Source organism: Hordeum vulgare, chromosome 2H (assembly GCF_904849725.1).
Source record: "Hordeum vulgare subsp. vulgare chromosome 2H, MorexV3_pseudomolecules_assembly, whole genome shotgun sequence".
Taxonomy (NCBI): Eukaryota; Viridiplantae; Streptophyta; class Magnoliopsida; order Poales; family Poaceae; genus Hordeum; species Hordeum vulgare.
The window spans coordinates 549,002,720-549,021,984 of NC_058519.1; the positions used below are offsets into that span (position 1 = coordinate 549,002,720).

The 19,265-nt window shown below is 45.2% G+C and overlaps 1 protein-coding gene across 1 annotated transcript; it reads right to left on the minus strand.

The window, feature by feature from the left end:
- Positions 1 to 9,907: 9,907 nt before the first annotated feature.
- LOC123427173 (putative adenylate cyclase regulatory protein) lies at positions 9,908 to 17,505 on the minus strand. The gene is made up of 16 exons (XM_045111147.1): positions 17,314 to 17,505; positions 16,420 to 16,797; positions 16,205 to 16,333; positions 15,357 to 15,564; positions 15,105 to 15,251; positions 14,735 to 14,809; positions 14,578 to 14,649; positions 14,388 to 14,459; positions 13,500 to 13,571; positions 13,135 to 13,206; positions 12,339 to 12,410; positions 11,923 to 11,994; positions 10,964 to 11,107; positions 10,663 to 10,734; positions 10,446 to 10,592; positions 9,908 to 10,364 (listed from the first exon to the last, which is right to left on the minus strand). Exons 2-16 carry the CDS (start codon positions 16,621 to 16,623, stop codon positions 10,180 to 10,182), a joined length of 1,743 nt encoding a protein of 580 aa, XP_044967082.1. The 5' UTR covers positions 16,624 to 16,797; positions 17,314 to 17,505; the 3' UTR covers positions 9,908 to 10,179.
- Between the last annotated feature and the right edge of the window lie 1,760 nt (positions 17,506 to 19,265).

Genomic DNA, 19,265 nt, shown 5'->3' on the forward strand with positions numbered 1-19,265 from the left:
TGTTGTCACGGCGATCTAGATTTGTCACAAAAACAACCCGAAACAAGAACACAGGAAAAACTCACGATACGGTGGTCAAAAAAATTGAGAGTATATATAATGAATTTTCAGGTCAGAATACGTGCTCGAGAAGAAAACGGAGTCCCGAAGGCACACGAGGGCCCCACAAGCCATCAGGGCGCGGCTGGGGATGGCCACGCCGTGTTGGCTTGTGCCTCCCTCGTGGGTCCCCCTGACTCCTTTTTATTTTTGGAATTTTTCTAAAATGCCAAAACCAATAGAACATATTTTTTTCGTTTTTTTTAAGTCAATTTTCTTATTGTTTCACGTACCTACTCCTTTTTTAGGTTTCTAGTGTTGGAAATATGCCCTAGAGGCAATAATAAAATGGTTATTATCATATTTCCTTGTTCATGATAATCGTCTATTGTTCATGCTATAATTGTATTAACAGGAAACAGTAAAACATGTGTGAATAAATAGATCACAATGTGTCCCTAGCAAGCCTCTAGTTGGCTAGCTCGTTAGTCAATAGATGATCACGGTTTCCTGGTCATGGGCATTAGATGGCATTGATAACGGGATCACATCATTGGGAGAATGATGTGATGGACAAGACCCAATCCTAAGCGTAGCACTAGATCGTATTGTTCGTATCCTAAAGCTTTTCTAATGTCAAGTGTCTTTTCCTTCGACCGTGAGAATGTGCAACTCCCGGATACCGTAGGAGTGCTTTGGGTGTATCAAACGTCACAACGTAACTGGGTGACTATAAAGGTGCACTATAGGTACCTCTGAAAGTGTCTGTTGGGTTGGTACGAATCGAAATCGGGATTTGTCACTCCGTGTGACGGAGAGGTATCTCTGGGCCCACTCGGTAGAACATCATCATGAGCTCAATGTGACTAAGGAGTTAGTCACACGATGACGTGCTACGGAACGAGTAAAGAGACTTACCGGTAACGAGATTGAACAAGGTATAGGTATACCGTCGATCGAATCTCGGGCAAGTTCTATACCGACAGACAAAGGGAATTGTATACGGGATTGATTGAATCCATGACATTGTGGTTCATCCGATGAGATCATCGTCAAGCAAGTGGGAGCCACCATGGGTATGCAGACCCCGCTGATGGTTATTGGCCGGAGAGGTGTCTCGGTCATGTCTGCCTGTCTCCCGAACCCGTAGGGTCTACACACTTAAGGTTCGATGACGCTAGGGTTATAGGGAATTGTTATACGAGGTTATCGAAAGTTGTTCAGAGTCCCCGATGAGATCCCGGACGTCACGAGGAGCTCTGGAATGGTCCGGAGGTAAAGATTGATATATAGGACGGATGGTTTTGGACACCGGAAGTGTTTCGGGCGCCGCCGGTAACGTACCGGGACCACCGGGAGTGGCCCCGGGGGTCCATCGGAAGGGGGCCACGACCCCGGGAGGCTAGATGGGCCAAGTGCGGGAGGGAACCAGCCCCTAGGTGGGCTGGTGCGCCCCTCACACTCAGCCCAAGGCGCAGGAGGTGGAGAGGGAGGGAAACCCTAGGCGCTGGTGGGCCTAAGGCCCACCTAGGGGTGCGCCACCCCTCCCCCTTGCCCTGTCCGCCGCACCTCCCATCTGGGGGGGCTGCCGCACCACCTAGGGTGGGAACCCTAGGGGTGGTACCCCCCTCCCCTCCTCCTATATATAGTGGGGGTTTCAGGGTTGTTTGACACACAGTTTTCCATCTCCCTCGGCGCAACCCTGCTCTTCTTTCTCCTCCTCTCTACCGGTGCTTGGCGAAGCCCTGCCGGGAGACCTCGTCTCTCCATCGACACCACGCCGTCGTGCTGCCAGAGATCTTCCCCAACCTCTCCCTCCTCCTTGCTGGATCAAGGTGCGGGAGACGTCACCGGGCTGCACGTGTGTTGAACGCGGAGGTGCCGTGGTTCGGCACTAGATCGGAATCACACCACGATCTGAATCGCCGCAAGTACGACTCCATCAACCGCGTTCTAGCAACGCTTCCGCTTAGCGATATTCAAAGGTACGAAGATGCACTCACCCCCTCTCTAATTGCTGGTCTCTCCATAGAATATCTGAATATGCGTAGGATTTTTTTTTGAATTTATGCTACTTTACCCAACAGTGGCATCAAAGCCAGGTTTTCTATGCGTAGATTCTATGCACGAGTAGAACACAAAAGGTTGTGGGCGATGATTTGTCAATTGCTTGCCGCTACTAGTCTTATTCTTTTCCGGCGGTATTGTGGGATGAAGCGGCCCAGACCGACATTACACGTACGCTTACGTGAGACTGGTTCCACCGTCAGACATGCACACCGTGCATAAAGGTGGCTAGCGGGTGTGTGCCTCTCCTACTCTAGTCGGATTGGATTTGATGAAAAGGGTCCTTATGAAGGGTAAATAGCTTTGGCATATCATCGTTGTGGCTGTCACGTAGGTAAGAAAGCGTTCTTGCTAGAAACCCAAATCAGCCACGTAAAACTTGCAACAACAATTAGAGGACGTCTAACTTGTTTTTGCAGGGTTTGACATGTGATGTGATATGGCCAAAGTTGTGATGTTGCATGTATGATGTATGAGATGATCATGTTATTGTAATAGGTTTCACGACTTGCATGTCGATGAGTATGACAACCGGCAGGAGCCATAGGAGTTGTCTTAATTTATTGTATGAGATGCAACGCCATGTGCTTAATACCTTTACTTCATTGCTAACGGTTAGCTATAGTAGTAGTGATAGTAGTAGTTGGCGTGACGACTTCACGGAGACACGATGATGGAAATCATGATGATGGAGATCATGGTGTCACGCCGGTGACAATGATGATCATGCGATGCCTGAAGATGGAGATCGAAAGAGCAAAGATGATAATGGCCATATCATGTCACTATATGATTGCATTGTGATGTTTATCATGTTTTTCATCTTATTGCTTAGAACGACGGTAGCATAATAAGATGACCCCTCTTAAAATTTCGAGAACGTATTCCCCTAAGTGTGCACCGTTGCGAAGGATCGTTGTCTCGAAGCACCACGTGACGATCGGGTGTGATAGATTCTAACGTTCGCATACAACGGGTGTAAGCCAGATTTACACACACGAAACACCTAGGTTGACTCGATGAGCTTAGCATGTACAGACATGACCTCGAATACAAGAGACCGAAAGGTCAAACATGAGTCGTATGGTTGAATACGATCATCATGAAGTTGCTCACCATGGTGACTAGTCCGTCTCACGTGATGATCGGACACGGGTTAGTCAACATGGATCATGTATCACTTAGATGACTAGAGGGATGTCGATTTAAGTGGGAGTTCATACTTAATTTGATTAAATGAACTTAATTGTCATGAACTTAGTCTAAAAGTTGTCTTTATAAATATTGTAGATGGCCAACGTCAACCTCAATTTCAACGCATTCCTAGAGAAAAACAAGCTGAAAGATGATGGTAGCAACTATGCGGACTGGGTTCGCAACTTGAAGCTCATCCTTGAAGCAGCTAAAAAGGCTTATGTCCTTGATGCGCCGCTAGGTGACCCTCCCGCTCCCGCAGCAGCCCAGGACATTCTGAACGTCTGGCAAACGCAGAGTGATGACTACTCTCTGGTTAGGTGTGGCATGTTGTACAGTCTATAAACGGGGCTCCAAACGTGTTTTGAGCAACACGGTGCATATGAGATGTTCCAAGAGTTGAAGCTAGTTTTTCAAGCTCATGCCCGTGTCGAGGGATATGAAGTCTCCGACAAGTTCTTTAGCTATAAGATGGAGGAGAACAGTTCTGTCAGTGAGCACATACTCAAAATGTCTAGGTTACACGGTCGTTTGACTTCACTTGGAGTCGAACTTCCGGATGATGCTATAATTGACAGAATCCTCCAGTCTCTCCCACCAAGCTACAAAGGTTTTGTGCTTAACTACAACATGCAAGGGATGGAGAAGACCATTCCTGAGTTGTACTCGATGCTCAAGTCTGCAGAAGTAGAAATCAAGAAAGTGCATCAAGTGTTGATGGTCAACAAGACCACTAGTTTCAAGAAAGGCAAGGGTAAGAAGAACTTCAAGAAAGACGGCAAAGCCGTTGCCGCGCCCGATAAGCCAGATGCCGGGAAGAAGAAAAAGAATGGACCCAAGCCTGAGACTGAGTGCTTCTATTGCAAGGGAAAGGGTCACTGGAAGCGGAACTGCCCCAAATACTTAGTGGACAAGAAGGCCGGCAACGTTAAAGGTATATGTGATATACATGTTATTGATGTGTACCTTACCAGCGCTCGTAGTAGCTCCTGGGTATTTGATACCGGTGTTGCTGCTCACATTTGCAACTCAAAGCAGGAACTGCGGAATAAGCGGAGACTGGCCAAGGACGAGGTGACGATGCGCGTCGGGAATGGCTCCAAGGTCGATGTGATCGCCATCGGCACGCTACCTCTACATCTACCGTCGGGATTAGTTTTAAACCTTAATAATTGTTATTTAATACCAGCTTTGAGCATGAATATTGTATCAGGGTCTTGCTTAATGCGAGAAGGCTACTCATTTAAGTCAGAGAATAATGGTTGTTCTATTTATGAGTGATATGTTTTATGGTCATGCTCCGCTCGTGAATGGTTTATTCTTGATGAATCTCGATCGTGATGTTACGCATATTCATAGTGTGAGTACCAAAATATGTAAAGTTGATAATGATAGTCCCACATACTTGTGGCACTGCCGCCTTGGTCATATCGGCGTTAAGCGCATGAAGAAGCTCCATATTGATGGACTATTAGAGTCTCTTGACTTTGAATCATTTGACACATGCGAACCGTGCCTCATGGGAAAGATGACTAAGACTTTATTCTCAGGAATAATGGAGAGAGCAACCGACTTATTGGAAATAATACATACTGATGTGTGTGGTCCAATGAACGTTGAAGCTCGCGGTGGCTATCGTTATGTTCTCACTCTCACCGATGATTTGAGTAGGTATGGGTATATCTACTTGATGAAGCACAAATCTGACACATTTGAAAAGTTCAAGGAATTTCAGAGTGAGGTCGAGAATCAACGTGACAGAAAAATTAAGTGTCTACGATCAGATCGTGCAGGAGAATATTTGAGTCACGAGTTTGGCACACACCTAAGGAAGTGTGGAATCGTTTCACAACTGACGCCGCCCGGCACACCGCAATGCAACGGAGTGTCTGAACGTCGTAATCGCACTTTATTAGATATGGTACGATCTATGATGTCTCTTACCGACTTACCGCTATCACTTTGGGGATACGCATTAGAAACTGCAGCATTCACTTTAAATAGGGCACCGTCTAAATCCGTTGAGACGACACCGTATGAACTATGGTTTGGCAAGAAATCTAAGTTGTCGTTTCTTAAAGTTTGGGGCTGCGATGCTTATGTGAAGAAACTTCAACCAGAAAAGCTCGAACCCAAAACGGAGAAATGCGTATTCATAGGATACCCTAAGGAAACTATTGGGTATACCTTCTATCTTAGATCCGAAGGTAAAACCTTTGTTGCCAAGAACGGATCCTTTCTAGAGAAAGAGTTTCTCTCGAAAGAAGTAAGCGGGAGGAAGGTAGAACTTGATGAGGTAATTACACCCCCTCTCGAACAGGAAAGTAGCGCAGCGCGGGAAATTGTTCCTGTGGCGCCTGCACAAACTGAAGAGGAAGTTAATGATAATGATCATGAAGCTTCGGATCAAGTTACTACTGAACCGCGAAGGTCCACAAGGGTACGCTCCGCACCAGAGTGGTACAGCAACCCTGTGATGGAAATAATATTGTTAGACAATGGTGAACCTTCGAACTATGAAGAAGCGATGGCGGGCCTGGACTCCAACAAATGGCTTGAAGCTATGAAATCCGAGATAGGATCCATGTATGAGAACAAAGTATGGACTTTGGTGGACTTGCCCGATGACCGGCGAGCCATAGAAAATAAATGGATCTTCAAGAAGAAGACTAATGCAAACGGTAATGTAACCGTTTATAAAGCTCGACTTGTCGCAAAGGGTTTTCGACAAATTCAAGGAATTGACTACGAAGAGACTTTCTCTCCCGTAGCGAAGCTGAAATCAGTCTGAATCATGTTAGCAATTGCCGTCTTTTATGATTATGAAATTTGGCAAATGGACGTCAAAACAACGTTCCTTAACGGGAACCTTAAGGAAGAGTTGTATATGATGCAACCAGAAGGTTTTGTCGACCCTAAGGGTGCTAAAAAAGTGTGCAAGCTCCAGAGCTCCATCTATGGGCTGGTGCAAGCATCTCGGAGTTGGAACCTTCGCTTTAATGAGGTGATTAAAGCGTTTGGGTTCATACAGATTTATGGAGAAGCCCGTCTGTACAAGAAAGTGAGTGGGAGCTCTGTAGCTTTCCTCATACTGTATGTGGATGACATATTATTGATGAGGAATAATATAGAGATGTTGGGGAGCATAAAGGCCTATTTGAACAAGAGTTTTTCAATGAAGGACCTTGGAGAAGGTGCATACATATTAGGCATCAAGATCTATAGAGATAGATCGAGACGCCTCATAGGTCTTTCGCAAAGTACATACCTTGACAAGATATTGAAAGGTTCAATATGGAAAACTCAAAGAAAGGGTTCTTGCCAGTTTTGCAAGGTATGAGATTGAGTAAGACTCAGTCACCGACCACGGCAACAGATAGAGAGAAGATGAGTTATGTCCCCTACGCTTCAGCCGTAGGCTCTCTTATGTATGTCATGCTGTGTACCAAACCTGATATAAACCTTGCCATAAGTTTGGTAGGGAGGTACCAAAGTGATCCCAGTATGGAACACTGGACAACGGTCAAGAATATCCTTAAGTACCTGAAAAGGACTAAGGAAATGTTTCTCGTTTATGGAGGTGACGAAGAGCTCATCGTAAAGGGTTACGTCGACGCTAGCTTCGACACAGATCCGGATGACTCTAAGTCACAGACCGGATACGTATATGTTTTGAATGGTGGGGAAGTGAGCTGGTGGAGCAGCAAGCAAGAAGTAGTGGCAGCATCTACATGTGAAGCGGAGTACATAGCTGCTTGAGAAGCGGCTAATGAAGGAATTTGGATGAAGGAGCTCATCACCGACCTTGGAGTGGTTCCAAGCGCGTCGGGTCCAATGACACTCTTTTGTGATAACACTGGGGCCATTGCCATAGCCAAGGAGCCCAGGTTTCACCGGAAGATGAAGCACATCAAACGCCGCTACAACTCCATCCAGGACCATGTCCAGAATGGAGTAATAGAGATTTGTAAAGTACACACGGATCTGAATGTTGCAGACCCGTTGACTAAACCTCTTCCACGAGCAAAACATGATCAACACCATAATGCTATGGGTGTTCGATACATCACAATGTAACTAGATTATTGACTCTAGTGCAAGTAGGGGACTGTTGAAAATATTCCCTAGAGGCAATAATAAAATGGTTATTATCATATTTCCTTGTTCATGATAATCCTCTATTGTTCATGTTATAATTGTATTAACACGAAACAGTAATACATGTGTGAATAAATAGATCACAATGTGACCCTAGCAAGCTTCTAGTTGGCTAGCTCGTTAGTCAATAGATGATCATGGTTTCCTGGTCATGGGCATTAGATGGCATTGATAATGGGATCACATCATTGGGAGAATGATGTGATGGACAAGACCCAAACCGTATTATACGTATGCTAAAGCTTTTCTAATGTCAAGTGTGTTTTCCTTCGACCGTGAGATTGTGCAACTCCCGGATACCGTAGGAGTGCTTTGGGTGTATCAAACGTCACAACGTAACTGGGTGACTATAAAGGTGCACTACGGGTACCTCTGAAAGTGTCTGTTGGGTTGGTACGAATCGAGATCGGGATTTGTCACTCCGCGTGACGGAGAGGTATCTCTGGGCCCACTCGATAGAACATCATCATGAGCTCAATGTGACTAAGGAGTTAGTCACACGATGACGTGCTACGGAACGAGTAAAGAGACTTACCGGTAACGAGATTGAACAAGGTATAGGTATACCGATGATCGAATCTCGGGCAAGTTCTATACCGACAGACAAAGGGAACTGTATACGGGATTGATTGAATCCTTGACATCGTGGTTCATCCGATGAGATCATCGTGGAGCAAGTGGGAGCCATCATGGGTATCCAGACCCCGCTGATGGTTATTGGCCGGAGAGGTGTCTCGGTCATGTCTGCCTGTCTCCTGAACCCGTAGGGTCTACACACTTAAGGTTCGATGATGCTAGGGTTATAGGGAATTGTTATACGAGGTTATCGAAAGTTGTTCGGAGTCCCGGATGAGATCCCGGACGTCACGAGGAGCTCCGGAATGGTCCGGAGGTAAAGATTGATATATAGGACGGATGGTTTTGGATACCGGAAGTGTTTCGGACGTCGCCGGTAACGTACCGGGACCACCGGGAGTGGCCCGGGGGTCCACCGGAAGGGGGCCACGACCCCGGGAGGCTAGATGGGCCAAGTGCGGGAGGGAACCAGCCCCTAGGTGGGCTGGTGCGCCCCCCACACTTAGCCCAAGGCGCGTGAGGTGGAGAGGGGGGAAACCCTGGGCGCTGGTGGGCCTAAGGCCCACCTAGGGGTGCGCCACCCCTCCCCCGTGGCCTGGCCGCCGCACCTCCCATCTGGGGGGGGGGCTGCCGCACCACCTAGGGTGGGAACCCTAGGGGTGGCAGCCCCTCCCCTCCTATATATATAGTGGGGGTTTCGGGGTTGTTTGACACACAGTTTTTCATCTCCCTCGGCGCAGCCCTGCTCTTCTTTCTCCTCCTCACTGCCGGTGCTTGGCGAAGCCATGCCGAAAGACCTCGTCTCTCCATCGACACCACGCCGTCGTGCTGCCGTAGATCTTCCCCAACCTCTCGCTCCTCCTTGCTGGATCAAGGTGCGGGAGACGTCACCGGGCTACACGTGTGTTGAATGCGGAGGTGTCGTGGTTCGACACTAGATCGGAATCACACCGCGATCTGAATCGTCGCGAGTACGACTCTATCAACCGCGTTCTAGCAACGCTTCCACTTAGCGATCTTCAAAGGTATGAAGATGCACTCACCCCCTCTCTCGTTGCTGGTCTCTCCATAGAAGATCTGAATATGCGTAGAATTTTTTTTAAATTTATGTTACGTTACCCAACATGTAGAGCATTCCAGAAGGTCTCTCTTATATGCTCCTCCAATGTTATTACTTAATACCAAAACAAGATATATCAAAAGTAATAACATTTAGCATATTTCTCCTAAGTAGTTTTCTTTCATAATCTTCAAAAAAACAAAGAAATAAACATCTTGTAAGTCAAATCATGCAACAATCTTGCTGATTTATTTACCAAGTCTTTATCAAATTCAACATTTCAGAAATATGTTTTTAGAATTGATATGCGAATGTTAGGGGGAGTCTATTCTTAACATATTCTCATTTAAGACATCAGGGGGAGTCTATTCTTAACATATTCTCATTTAAGACATCACATTATGTCATCTCTTTGTGAGGTTATGTTTCACGTTTTCCCAAAAGATTTTATGGATGATTTTTTTGAAGAAAAATCCTTTTAAGATGATAGCGCTATCCAGATAATCACGAGATGATTCTCCATGATCAAACATAGATTCAAAAGAGTATTAAGATTAAATTACAAATATAATTAGGAAAATCTCTCCTTACCCAACCGTCGTGTGGGAAGCCACGGACGCCTCTGCCCCTGAAACTGATGTCTCTCCAGTGGGTATAAATGGCACCTTGTAACCATCAATGAGATCAATTCAATCATTAGATTGCAACAGTTTGATACCACGGTGCCCCTCATCGCACCACCATATCACACGCCAAGGGAAAGCGATCCACGGAAATCGTAACCACTAACCAGGATCATAGCACCACGCGACGAAACTTGGCAAACACCAACTGCTATGTACACGAACCATTACATTATCCAATCCCAAATGCGGAGGAAGCACGACGCATTTACAGTTGTTTCTTCGCATCAGCTTTGATGGGCACACCATAAACAGACGACATAAACAGTTCAGTCTATCATCAGATCAATCCTTGCCGTAACTCACAAGACTATGTATGTACAGACGCGCAGGCCCGTTCTGCCTGCTCTACTCGGGGTGGTCATATTTACACGTGGACGGAAGGTGCCTGTTACCGGAAGACTACTCCGGACGCACGCTTACCAGGTTGGGGAGGGCGGCCAGCTGAAGCTTCTTGACCTCGCAGGCCGTCACCTTGCACGAGTCGAGCGACAGCGAGCGCAGGTTCTGCAGCGGCCTCAGATGGTGGAGGCCTGCGTTCGACACCCGAGAGTACGACAGGTTCAGCGAGACCAAAGACGTCAGGCCTGCAACAAGGATATATAACTGTGAGGATTGTATCGGAAGTTTTCGGGAGATGAAAGAGAGAATGCGAAAGATGCACGTACCCGAGATTATCTCCAAGGTCTTGTCTGTGAGGTTGCCGTTTTGGGATAGGTTCAGCAACGTCAGGGCTTTGAGGTCCTTGATGTTCTTCACTCCAGCGTCGGTGATTAACCCGCCGCAGGCCTCCAGAGACTGCAGACCCTTGAAACCTGAAACGGCGACAACAATGTTAGGTGTTGTATGATTGAATCGATCTTTGATTTAATCATGCACACTTACATCTGAAGCAGCTTGTCCCAGCATCAGTTATACGAGCTCCAAAAAGATCAAGGTGCGTTAATCCAGTGAGAGCTGCATTAGAAATGATGGAAACACAGAATCTTAGGGGCAAAGTTATGGAACTGACCCGAAGAGAGACTCTCCATGATCCAGTTATTAACACGACCATAACTTTATATTACCAATAAAACTGCTTAAATATTATTTTAATAACTAGAAACACAATAATTAGCGCAACAAACAACAAATATTGGCTGGGTTACTATCCACCACAATGTCCTGGGGAATGTGAAGGACATACTTGTAAGAGCTGCCAAGCCGTTGTCTGTAATTTGACGATTATCAAGATTAAGTGACTTCAGTGAATTCAAGCCAGCAATTTTCTTCAGACCAATGTCCGTAATCACGGTAAAAGAGAGATTCATGCTATGCAAATTCCGAAGACCTGCAAAATAAGAACCGTTACATAACACTACAGTGAAAAATAATATTGACCCCCCGCAAAAAAAAAGAAAAACAATATTGACCATTAGAGTTCAGACACATAAACCTCACAATAACACTTCAGCATTGTGATTAAGATGAATACTATGACTCAACTATCAATTGTTGAGAGCACATTAAGCTAGGCAATGTTTATGTAGCAAGATAGATCTCATCCGCTGATGTGATTAAGGGGGTTGTACCGAAGCGGAAGTGAGCAAGATAAAGTCAGGGGACATTGTCCATGAAAAGTGTGCATGCAATGTACCATTAAACATGGAGTCATTTCTTGACATGACCGATCAGTTTCAGATATGGAAAATTGCCAAACATACCACTGCACGTTATCAGCATTCACCCCTCTATCATGCAACTTTGATTGGTATTTCTTGAATTGTGTGAACCAGTGACACAAGCCACTTGACCACAACACATGTAGGCAGACCAGAAAATGACAATACAATCTAAGATAGTGCATTGGCCACCAAGATGAAAACAATATTTCTATAAACACATTACTAGAAGTAATCTACATCTAGTAACCAATCATTAGACCAGAAGCCGACAAAACATAACTACATGTATTCCAGTGTTATGGTGATCACCTAGCTTACATTGGTTACAGCAGAAGCAAGTTCAGTTTTCTCACAAATTAGCAGCAAGAATAATGTAAAAAAGCTAACTTTTCAACTGGACTACTAAAACAAAGGCAAATTAAAGAGGGGGGAAACGGAGAATCGACTTCGTGAAACAGAATTTGGCAAAGCGTAAACAAACCAGAGAGATGACGAAGTCCATTGCTCCCAACTGCAGTGTCCGAAAGTTCCAAACTTCTTAACTGCAAAAGGCCTACAGAACAGCAAAATGTATTAATTAGTGAAAAAAAAGGAGAGCCAAAATTCGATTTTTCTAGACAGAAAACGCTAAAGTGGTCTAACCACAAGACAAACGCTCAATACAAATTTCTGCAGGCAAACAAGAATGCCCCATCAATGCTATACTGCTAACTGTAGACAAGTCTGGTAAATAAAAATTGTATGCCATTCCACAATAATAAACTGCACGAGCTAGTTAACTCGATGATTCCACTATTCGACATTTTATAAAACAAGATGTAATAGGAGATGAAGTGAGACATGCTACTGCAGTTGCAAAAAAGAAAATAAAAATTAAGATATGTTGAAGGAACTCACCTTTTAGGTGCAATAGCCCCTCATCACCAATCTTGCATGAGTCCAAGTTCAAACACTCCAAATTGATCAATTCTGGAAGGAACAAAGAACATCATATACAAACTGTCCCCATGTTGTGTTGTTTGGTATACCGTATCCACGATACAAATGCGCGTCACCATGGTTATATTTTTTTAATATATTTTTATACAAGATTCAATACAAGAGACAAGTGCTCCCAATTGACACTCCATTTTGAGCTAGAAAATGAATAATATGCATTCCAGAAGTGCAAGATTCTCTGCATGTTCTTTGACATGCCTCTGCTTTCATCTTACCAGCATCTTTGTGCATAGGCGAAAAGATAAAATACCAGTCATCTTTCTTGAAGGATAATGATCATGTTTTATGCTATTGCTTCATTTGCATAAATTCCTTAGGGGCTGTTCTTAGTTTCTTGTTTCTTCCATTTTCATTTGGGTTTTCTAGTTGGTTTGTAAGATCCGCGCCTTCTCGGAACTTTCTTCCACTACAAAATGACATGTATTCACATGCGTGTTTGAGAAGCAAAAAATCCAGGTTTTATGAAATCATGCACAATAATGACTTTGTTAATATTAGTACAAAACTGATAAAATAAGAGAGGAGTGTCTCAATTTTTTTTAATATAGGATGACTGAATCAACCAAGTAACAATTAAAGATGTGAAACACTTGTTGCTTACGTAGATGGGCGTCTCAAGGACTTCGATAATAGCATGTCCAAATGTTTGCTATACAACAAATTAATATAAAGATAGACAGTGATTAATACTGACCTCTTAGATGAACCAAGCAGGCATCTGTAATGTGGTTGAATCCTAAATTAAGAACCTTCAATTTGACAAGACCTGCAAGGCAGCACCAGACAGTGAGCTATAAAAGGGTGTATCCGTGCAGGACAAAGTAACATACTTGGACAGATACAGGTCACAAAAGGGTACAAATATGTATGCTTGAAAAAGTTGTAGGTGAAGCATACAGAGATGCATTGCGGATCCATCAATTTAACTACTGAGCTAGACATCTACATCTCAAACAAGGAAACATGTATCCTATTTTGCATGTCATCACAAACAAATGATCTCAGCAAGTAACAAAGAGTCATTTTCACCACATGGTCAGCAATTGGTGTCGTATTTACCTTCCAATTTCTCACAGCCTTCATCGCATATGGCACACCTATTGAGATTTAATAAAACCAATGAAGCCAATCCTGAAATAGCATGACTATTAATGAAGTTTGGCACCCAGATAGTGAGCTTGCAACTATTTGCATAATTATGCATGAAATGCTAACCGAATGCTGCAACATAAATGAGTATTACAACAGAGTAACCATGCAACAGTGAAATAGTAAGTTTAGGCCTCGTAACTAACAATGTCCTTGTAGAAGGAACATTTAACTCGTCCGGTCAACAACACAAGCTTCCTTTCAAAATAATAGACTCCATACACTGCCTCTCAGAAACAGAAGAGGTAAAAACATCTCTCGTCATTTTCATATAGAACAGCACGGTGTCCCCATAAATGCACAGAAGAACTATCTGGCTAACTAATATGTTACTTTGACTCATTCTCATTAAACTTCTGAAGCAAACTTATAAAGATTTAATGTTATCTTTCTACCAAAAGGGTATCTCTCTTAGTTGCCTCTTGTTTTACACTTTTTACGAATTTGTGGACTGCGTTGGCTGCGTGCATCTTGCTATGCAGAGGCCGGGTCTTTTTGCCATGCGATTGTAACAACTCGATAATTCAATTCAATGAAATGCCCTTTATCGAAAAAATCTCTCTGGGGCATGAATTCTAGAGAGAGAACAAAAATATAAGACTGCTGCGGTAACTTGTGAATAAGTTCGTGACACACATACTTCTACAGAATTCTAAGGCCCAACCGTCCTCGTGCTGCAACATACATAATAGATCAAAATATACAATTGTCAGCACCTTCAACGGGCAAGACTAAACCAAAGAAACCTATATGGAATAACATCAACAGCAGGGTGCTCTATAAGGAAAAATGTAAAACCTGATATAGCTTCCAAACAAGCAGCAGTCACTGCACAGCCCTCCAGATTTAAGTGGGATAGTTTGGACAGACCTAAGAGATCAAACCAGCAACTTAAACACGGCTAAATTTAGATAAACCCTCGGGTTACCAAGTAAATAAAAACGAAGAGTTAGCAAAAAAAAATCAAGAGCATGTGTTTCGTGGTTACCTCTCAGATAAGAAACACCACAATCACTTATTTTGCAGCAAGACAGTTGCAACTCTTTCAAGCTCGTAAAATCTACACAAGGATAAGGGCATTGCATTGTAGATCAATGTGTATGAAAACATAGATTGGTTTAGACTAGTCATAGAAGAGTTATAACCTGATAAATACTTCATGTCTGAATCTGTGATGCTGTTACAATATCTCATGTTCAGCGTTTCCAGTTTTCTCAAGCCTGTAAAAGAAATAAAGAATGTTATGTTATTGCAACAGAGGCAAGTAGTTTTTCTGATATACTTGCTATTGAGCGGAATGTGAATAAATAGGCCGCATGCCAGTTCTTATAGTGACTACAAACAAATGTATGTATCACATGTCAGGAAATGGAAATGTGTAGAAGAGAACACTCAAGATGCCCATATTGTTGTGATAACCAACAGTAGCATGTATGGTTTGAGTCTTATACGTTGGAATAAATCAGGTGATTGGGCATGCTTTACAAACAATTGTTTCATGGAACAAAAGGCCACCTTTTAAGTGAACAAGGCCACCATGAATTTTTGGGCATCGCTCAAGGTCCAAATTTACCAAGTTAACTAAGTTTGCAAAGGCTTTTGCTCCGTCAGCTGTAACAGCAGCACATTTCTTAAGGCTGAGCGATGTCAAGTTTGAGAGGCCTGCAGAATGAAGACACACATCATACATCATAAAAATGAACATTCACCCCCCAGACTCGTACAGGTGTAAGAAAGCACAGCTATTGGACTATTGTCATCACTTACCTGACACGGTTTTAAGTCCATGTTCAGAAATTTGATCACAGTAATTGCATGCCAGACTTTGCATATTTGAGCAATCTTTAAGGAGATTCAATCCACTATCAGTCACATCAGAGCAAGAGATGTCAACAGATAGCAAGGACTGCCCTTGAGAAGCAATTACTTCCATCCAAGCATCCTTCACTCCAGGGTACTCATCCAGACAGATATCCTGATACCGAATAGTGTGGAAGATCAATTGGTTGACATAAGGCTAACTCGTCCCAGAGCGCGATAGAAGCCTTCAAGTTTTTCTTTTTTGGTCTATCTCACCAAGGAAACTGGTGGCTTGGCTTGCAACTTACCTTAAGCAAGAAGTGCCATCTGACTAGGAAAAAGGTAGCTACCTAAGTGATCTCAAATGGTCTATTAAATGGGCTTCCCTAAGGAATAGGGACTTCTTCATTCTTACTGGATAAATTTACCAAAGCAATTTTTACTTTCTATGAACAAGCTCAAGACAAGCTTGACAAAGAATTGCATTCTAAATTACTGAGTGAACCTTGAAAAACCAACAACTAATGTCTGATAAGATGCCTTTCAGAGTTTGTCGAGAGAAATAAAATACATTTTCATATAAAGGCCTGGTTGATGGTAAGGAACTTTAATTTTACATCAAGTAATTGTTCATAGTTAACTGGGATAAGCTAGACTTGTATTCTTCTATTCATCATTCTTTTGTGCATAACCCATATTAATAAAAAAAATGCAGTGGGAATTTTCCCGTTGTTTCGCCTTAAAAATTGTATTTAGGACAAACAAGTACAAAAATTCAATGGAAACAGTTTACCAAACAAGTACCAAAAATTCACCTGCAAAGCACAGTCACGAAAAGCTCCCAGCAACTCCTCATTGATGTAGCTACACTGCACCAGTTCGTTGAATATCAGCTGGCTAAGATCCCTAGGTAGCATGGAGAAATCTGAATACCTGCTTATGTCCTGCAATCACCCGCACCAACTCAGCCAAGAACGGGCATTGGCGCATCGCTTCACCAAACTCTGAACATACGAGGTCAGATGAGTACCTCACGGACTCTGGCCACGCAAAGTTCCACCAGAGTTGGGCGGCGACCTGGCGTCGGTCCCTGGGCCTTCCGGAGCACATCGGAGCTGCTGCGGGACAGCGTGTGCATCAGCCATTTGAAGCTGCCGCTCTTGGAGAACTTGACGCTGTACAGTTGGTCCTCATGGACCACTTGGCCTCTGTTCCTTGAGCAAGCACTGCCCATGACGAGTTGTTGCGCTGAAGAAAACCTGATCACTTGCTCAAGTCTATGGATGGACGTACAGTGTCACAGACCATGGATAGACTCAAAGGTGCATATTAGAGGTGCCGACGGCTTGATTCTCTAGCATCCATTCCAGGGCGTGACGATTACGAGTTGGCATCCTTCAACGCCATCCTGCGTCATCATCAAGTAAAATTAATACAATCAATAGGCTTAACTTGCACTGCAGTAAGGAAATTACTATCAGAAGATGAAGATTGTATGCAGACGTAGTCAGACAAGACTAAACCCCCACGCAATGGATTCTACTGCAAGTGGTCGATTTCGAGTGAAGTGTTCGTCTCCCACGCAACTGAGCCTGGGCGTCCAATCACCACACACTTCCAACCAATCCCACACGCAATCGAGCCCTACGAACAGAAGCAACCAGCCCCTGCGGATGATTACGCTGAACAGAGAACAGAACCCCCAAAACATCCAACAGTACCAAACGTTCCGTCCGCACCAAGCTCTGCAAATCGGAGGGTGGACATAACGAACTGCAAAGATGCCCAAATCTCCGGACAGGGATAACCGAAGAAGAGAGGATCAGAGCAGAGACGGGGGTCGGACGAAATCAGCAGCGCCCGAGAAAATCGCACTCGCGCCCAAAGTTGGTTACTATTATTGCACAGGAGGTGATGAAATTACCTGATCGGGCGTCGAATTAGGCCACCGGATGCCGGGCCGAGCCGCGGATTAGCAGAGCTCGAGGGGGCCGGCGGCTGAAACCATCGCCGCCGTGTCGTACCCGGTTCCAATCCGGCGAAGCCTCGCGGGCGACAGTGACGACACGAGGTCAGGTCCGGCCACGAGTGGGGGGAGGGAGGAGGAAAGGTGCGGGGATGGAGGAAAAAAATGCCTTATAGCGAGAGCCGGGGAGCAGCGCGCGAGCTCCACGTGTCGTGGAGCGGCGGAACGGTACGCTTGGGCTACGAACATCTGGTCGCTGACATGCGGGGACGGAAGGCCGTCCGGTCCCGCAGTCAGTGAGAGGGCGTAGAGGGAGGATGGTGGGTGTTAGGCGAGGGCGTGGGGGCCACCGGGAAGCGGAAGGGATAAGGCAAAGGAGGTGGGGCACCACGGTGGCGGGCGGGCGCACGGCACCCCCGGAATGTGCTTGCCCCGAAGAGTCTTGTTCGTTCCGCGGGGGTGCACGTGGGGCCCGCGGCTTTACGAGCGCAGTTTTTTTTTGTTTTGCTATTTATCGCCTCTCCCTGGTACACTCGTCGTACAGAGGTGGTACTATCGCGTGCGGGTCAGCAACCGCATGTGTCAACTTTTTGGTGCGACAAAACAAAATGAACACGTTCTCAAAAAAAGAAAAAGAAACGTTTGGTGTTTCTTTTTGTTTCTGTGAGAAAACACGTTTGACATCGGGCAATATAGCATCTCAACACACCACATCCTATAATAGGGTAAAATCAACTCCAACCGATAATTTTGGCCCCTAGTGTCCGTTTGAGTTATTTCGACACAAAATCTCTCCCTAATAATAAGGGCAACGCTCCGCGTCCATCGGTGGATTATTTCCAATGATCCGTCACCTTCACAGTCGTTTGATTTGGTGCATCCAGCCGATCTCATCCATCCGATCCGCACGCGGGGCTTTGGCCTAATTCCTGAAACGATGCTCGAGTTTATGAAACAATTGCTTTGTTGTAGTTTTTTTTTCTTCACGCCCGCTTCGGTTGGGCACCCGGTAATTCCTGAAACAACGCTTGAGTTTCTGAAACAATCGCTTTGTTGCAGTTTTTTTTCTTCGCGCGCGCTTCTTGGGCACCGGGTAATTCGTGAAACAACCGTCGAGTTTTTGAAACAATCGCTTTGTTGCAGTTTTTTCCTTCGTCTTTCCGCAACATAAGTATTGCTGCGAAATAATTTTTTGCAACAAAAGTTTATGTTGTAGAAACTCCATCTTCTTCCTTCAAACGGAAAACAGAGGGGGGTATGGAGCTGTGGAGGACGCACAACCATGACGGCCATGCTTGATTCCCAAGCCCCATGGCAGGCGGAGGGATCGATCCAGATCCGGTCTAGCGCGGGGAGGCAGGGCCGACGCGGGTCGGCCGGCGGCAGGAACACGACGACAATGGTTGGGGGCTCCGGCGCCGGTGGCAGGGGCTCCGATGGCGGCAGGATCGGCCGGCGGCGGTGCACCACGGCGGGGCATGCTGGACCGTGCTCGGGCAGCGCTCAGGAGGAGGAGGGAGCCGGCGGCTCGCTCGGGCAGAGGCTCAGGAGGCTTCGGGCGGCGGGGAGGTGCAGGCGCGGTGGCCCTGCTCCGGCGAGGCCGGCCGGTGCGGGCGATGGCAAGCGGCGGTGCAGTCTCGGGCAGGGGCGCTCGGGAGGAGCTGCAGGAAACGGTTCGTGAAACAACAACATCGTTTCAGAAAAAACGATCACAACTCACGCGGAAGCTGTTCGAGATCAGATTGAGATCCAACGGTCAAGCGGACGGCGGATGGATCGCGGGGATCAGCCGGTGAAAGGTAATCTTTTTCCTAATAATAAAGCAAATATTGTTTTTGTTGTCCGTCGTGGCAATTTTGCAAAAACGTCTTCCTGTTTTTTCAAAATCAACCTGCGGTCCTTCATTAAAT